The following is a 5,122-nucleotide window of genomic DNA, read 5'->3' as shown; positions in this document are numbered from 1 at the left end:
ACTTACCGGTTGTATTCAGGTTGTCTAACACATTTGCAACGCTCTAGAGCCATTGAGTTGAAGATTTTGCAAAACTTGGAAGGATGTTATTTCGAGAATAGCTCTCCTCCTCACAACGATACCAGTGACCTTGAAAAACAAAATGGCGGAGTGTGACGTCAGTACCAGCTCCAGTTCGGATGAAGAGTACGAGAAAAGTGGGTCAAATGTATGATTATCTTAGAAGTTGGTATATTTGTAATCATCTTACGTTTACAACGTTAACTGATAGGTATTTTATTCTATTGCAATTTTCTCTCCCCTTGTGTGTTTATGTTGGCGTTTGTGGGTGTGTGTATGTGTGTCACTGTGTGTGATTGTGTACGTGTGTCTCTTTATACATCCTCATGCTGTTTTTCTCTGTGAAAATAGAAAAATCCAAAAGCAGTATGGGCAAGGGGCTAACGTCACCTCTAAATATATTGTTTATTTGATTTAGTCGTAGCCCAGGCCGCCCCGGAAGAAGAGGGTGTGTTCAATACGCTGTCGGCGCTGTCTAAAACTCTCGGCCACGTCAACAAGGGACGTACGTAACGTTACACATGTATTTTCTACAACAAACAATAAACGAACACAAAAAAAGATAATGATGTGTTTGAAAAGTTCACAAACGTGATCTGATATGACGAGTCATTAACACATACCATTGAATAAAATATGCATTGACATTAACTTACAAGTTACTGCACCTATTAACTTAGAATAATTGTACTAACTTTTTTGCACTGTAGTGGTGGAAGACCTAAAAAGCTAACAAAAGTGTCGATATGTACCTTAGAGTGTCAATAAAGTTCGCTGTATACAGCTATAGAACATTGCTACTGGTATATTTCTTGGTAAGACATTATCATTATTACTTCATTAGGATACTTCTGTTTCGTAAACATTTTGATTTTCACTAAAACTATCAAAAATTATCAAACTGTGACTACACTGTATACACGTTGAGGCTATTGCAACTTACATCATTAGGAAAACACGACAACTATAAGCATGGAAGACGACACAACCATGGTGGTAAGCTGAAGCCTATTGTATAAGCACTTCCATTTAATCAATGCTCTTTTTGATATTATTTTCGTACTTCGTTAAGCCAAACCTGGGCGTAGCTCAGTAGTTTGATAAGCAAATTGTATGATATGATAGGCCTAGGAAATGTTTTTAATGTCTCACTACTTTCATAAATTGTTTCTGAAAACTTTAAGACCTCCGAAAGTTCTTGCCCCACATCTTTTAAATTTTACAGGGAGGGACTATGATGATCCGCATGGAATTATGGGATATCTGGACTTCCTGTCAAAACCAAAACACGTGGGCGTCTTAAAACGCCACGGTCTTCTTAAGAAGTTAGGACCACTTGGCGGGGTGAGTAAAACATTTTCATGTCCTTAAGACGTGGTCTGATTGTTTCTTAGGATTCTAGATAACCGATATGATTTAAGAAAGAAGTTATGTAAGAATATGATAAAGAAATGAATTTATCTATCTATTTCAACTAAGAGACAACTTGGTTGCACTTTGACCAAGGACGTTATATAACGTCCTTGCTTTGACTTATAAAAGTTATCATGATTTCCAAGAGAGTCCTGTATAAACAGAAGAAGACATGAATGGCAGAAATTAATAGAAAAGAATGGAAAAGGAGAGAGTAAGGGAAGGGATATGCATAATTATGCATAATTCTGCAAAAGTGTGAGAGTTAGATAGAAATACATGGATGTTGTAGATGTTGTAAACAATAATTATTAGAGAAATAAGAAAATGAGGAAGTTACCGGTAGTTTATGACTACGGAGCACCATTTGTTGGATAAAACGTATATATTGGTTTTGTCAGGTTCTTTTAGGCATGAAAGGTCACAAGAAAGGTCGCCGTCATGGCGGCGGAGGTCGTCATGGCGGCGGAGGTCGTCATGGCGGCGGCGGTCGTCATGGAGGCGGGCGGCGTCACCATGGTAACTACGACTTCGGCAGGCTGGGGAACCTGGGAAGGGGCGCCTGGGGCAGGAAAGGCAGACGTGAGTAGAAAAAAAGTTTGCATTTTTTTATTTCTTTTTTTTTTAAATCTAGAAGGAATATGCCTCTCATTTTTTCTTGACTGGATCTACGTCCCAATGCTAGATGGTAAGTGGGGATACAAACTGCTGAAGCGCCGCCTAGCGGTTGGAAGTAGCTAGTCACAGCAGAATTGGTACCAACGTGTCCATAAATGAATAGATATGAAAATTTCAAATTGGAACTTCTCAGTGTTTTTCTTCACAAAGCACTCAATTTTCTTTTTTTTTTTCCGTATTGTGAACGTTACATGCCGAAGGTTTGTTATCCTGGCTATACAGATACAGATACAGAAGCTGATGTGTTACACCGAAGGACAGTAATGTATATAGCTACAGACAATCTAGCTTCAGAGTGCTTAGAACAGATCTGAATCTATATCAACTTTAATGATGGCACGTGTTCTTTTCTAAACAATGTTTCCTTTTCGTTTCAAGGAAGAGGACGTGGACAAAGACAAGGCCATGGTCACGGACATGGCCATGGGCACGGTCACGGCGGACACGGTGGTGGGGGGTGGGGAGGTCCCCGAGGGGGTGGGGGATGGGGAGGCCCCCGAGGGGGTGGGGGATGTTACAGGGGGATCCGCATGCACAACTTCCACGGGCTGGGTGCTGTGCTCGGTGGAGAAGAGTACCACAGCGGAAGCGACAGTGGTAGTAGTAGCAGTGATAGCGACTGTGACTGAAAGGAGGAGTAAACAAGACAGAGATGGCAGACTTCCGGTCACATAATTAACCTATACTTTGTGTAACACAAACTCTGTTGTCCAGCTTAAGGGGTGTAACTGGCCCCGACCGTGTACTTTGATTGTGTAACACAAACTCTAGATCTGCAGAGCTAATGGACAAAATAAAGCCTCTCAAAGCTTCTCTTTCTCAGGCCTAGGGCTGTAACTGGCCCGGACCCACAAAGGCCAGACAGATGTTGGTAGGCTGCTATAAGCGAGATTTAATCAGGCTTACACTGTCCTTACTCACTTTACTCGGCGGGAAGAATACCATAGCGGCAGCGATAGTGGTAGTGGTAGTGACTGCGACTGAAAGAGGAGTCAACAAGGAAATCAGAGATGGAACACTTCAGCGAATCTTCAGCCAACATAGCTCAGAAGTACTTTGTAAACTCTGCTGCCCAGGGCTGTAACTGGTCCCAACCCGCAAAGGCCTGCCGGAAGTTGGGCAGGCTTCTATAAGCGAGATTTAACCAGACTAACCGCTGTGTTGTCAGAAGCAGACACATACAGGGAGGGATGCACACTGAGATACTCAAACTATGGACGTTCATACTGTATTTATCTAATTTGAAATATGAAATTTATGAACTTTGATGTAGTTACCTTGAATAAACCTTCCTTTAACAGTTGTTTGTCGAGCTGTGGTATTCATAAACGGTGGTATTATTTTGGGGTAACATTCTTCACATTTCTGAACCAACAAGATTCGAAGAATTGATTTAGAATTGCCTAAAATCAACTGGTTACTGGTAACTCGTTCTGTTTGTGAGCACACAAACTGAGTTAATGACAGGGCCTTTAGTCTAGAACTTTGGATTTCTATCTGAATATGCAAGACCAGGTTTTTGTTTGCATTACTTACATGTAGTCCACTTGGAAGAATCTCTAGTCCTCTTGATTTTCAATCGCCAAATGGACAAGTATGGTTGGAAGTATTTTGGATTAACAAGTTTACACGTATACCTTGAAGTTGTTTTGTACAACAACACATTCAAGCTATCAGGTTGACTTGGTTTGAAGAAGGTAAGTATAGCGTGCATAGGCCACCTTTCCTATTGTAAGGTGCTAAGCAGATGTTTATCTGTTATCAACTAGCCTTGGGTCAGTAGACAGGGCGCAAACAGTAAAGAACTTGTTGAACAACTTTCTCACGGGCGGAACAACTCAAATTAGACCTGAATCTCGAAAATAGGACAAAAAAGTATACATATATTACTACCTCTTCGGAAATAGAAGTTTCTGAATAATGCTATAATGTATCTTCGATTCAATGATTACGACATCATGTTAATGTTATCATATCATTTACAATAATGTCTTACGAAAACAAAATTCTCCCTCAAAGAAAATGGTTTGCTCTTGGAGAAGGCGTGGCCGAGATTTTAAGAACTCTGCAACATTATTGAAGTACGTGACAAACCTGCAAGAAGCTTGAGACTTTTTGAGAAAAACAGAACAAGTCTCCTAGCTTATTCTCCTGTCGAAAATGGCGGATTGCGACGATAGTAGCAGTAGCAGCAGCTCCAGCTCTGACGAAGAATTTGAGACAAGTAAGTGCTGTTATTCTTTCCCACATACATTTAAAAAAATACTTTTTCTGCACATTTGTGCTTGCTACTTTCATGTTGTCGACATTTCTCTTTCCAAATTGACACATTTTATACCTTACCATAATGTTCAGTCCAGTGTAGCAATGCTCATTCAATGCTTGCTCGTAAATCTGTGATTGTCACGTTTAGGCAGATGTGACATTTTTAAAAATCATGTTCAGTTGAATAGTCTCCAAGTAGATACGCGGTTTATAAAATGTAGGGTCCGGCTCAGTATCATAGGCATATTTCAAGTACACATTTTGAACGTGTCTAAGGCGTCCTTTTTATTGCTTTAAACTGGTGTATAGTAAGGCTAGCCTTCTTTAAAGACTCCGTGAATGGAAGCATTAAACATTTTGTGGAAAAAAAATTCAACCGGTCCTGAAGTCTGCAAAAGAGGCTACAATACTAGTAAGTCACTCTACACCACAAAAAAGTGAGACATTCAAAACACATGTACAAGACGTTCAAAACAAGTCGGGGTCAAAATACTTCTAAGATATAGCACGTCCTTTTAAAGGTACGCCTTTGTCTAAACCTTCCCCTAATCGTGGCCTGGTAGAAAACACAGAATAAGCGTAAAAATAGAATTGTACCTTGCATCTGCTTGGAGATGACGTCAAATATGAGTCTTGTGATGTTCTCATGGTGTCAGAATTTACTTGAGTCACGCCCAAATTCTTAAGGTTGTCATGGCAACGCTTA

The 5,122-nt window shown here is 40.3% G+C and overlaps 1 protein-coding gene across 1 annotated transcript; it reads left to right on the top strand.

The window, feature by feature from the left end:
• Positions 1-2,780, top strand: LOC118404359 (keratin, type I cytoskeletal 9-like). Its single transcript, XM_035803429.1, has 6 exons — positions 1-197; positions 479-565; positions 1,012-1,056; positions 1,286-1,404; positions 1,875-2,055; positions 2,530-2,780. The coding sequence occupies exons 1-6, from the start codon at positions 143-145 to the stop codon at positions 2,778-2,780; spliced, it is 738 nt and encodes a 245-aa protein (XP_035659322.1). The 5' UTR covers positions 1-142.
• Positions 2,781-5,122: the final 2,342 nt, after the last annotated feature.

The sequence above is a fragment of the Branchiostoma floridae genome, chromosome 17 (genome assembly GCF_000003815.2).
Source record: "Branchiostoma floridae strain S238N-H82 chromosome 17, Bfl_VNyyK, whole genome shotgun sequence".
Taxonomy (NCBI): domain Eukaryota; kingdom Metazoa; phylum Chordata; class Leptocardii; order Amphioxiformes; family Branchiostomatidae; genus Branchiostoma; species Branchiostoma floridae.
The sequence above is the reverse complement of the archived record's forward strand: the minus strand, read 5'-3'. Positions and strand labels throughout refer to the sequence as shown.

Coding starts and splice junctions, on each gene's coding strand:
- LOC118404359 (XM_035803429.1), top strand. CDS start 143: ATGGCGGAGTGTGACGTCAGTACCAGCTCCAGTTCGGATGAAGAGTAC. Junction 566..1,011: donor CGGCCACGTCAACAAGGGAC/GTACGTAACGTT, acceptor TTACATCATTAG/GAAAACACGACAACTATAAG. Junction 1,405..1,874: donor AGTTAGGACCACTTGGCGGG/GTGAGTAAAACA, acceptor TGGTTTTGTCAG/GTTCTTTTAGGCATGAAAGG.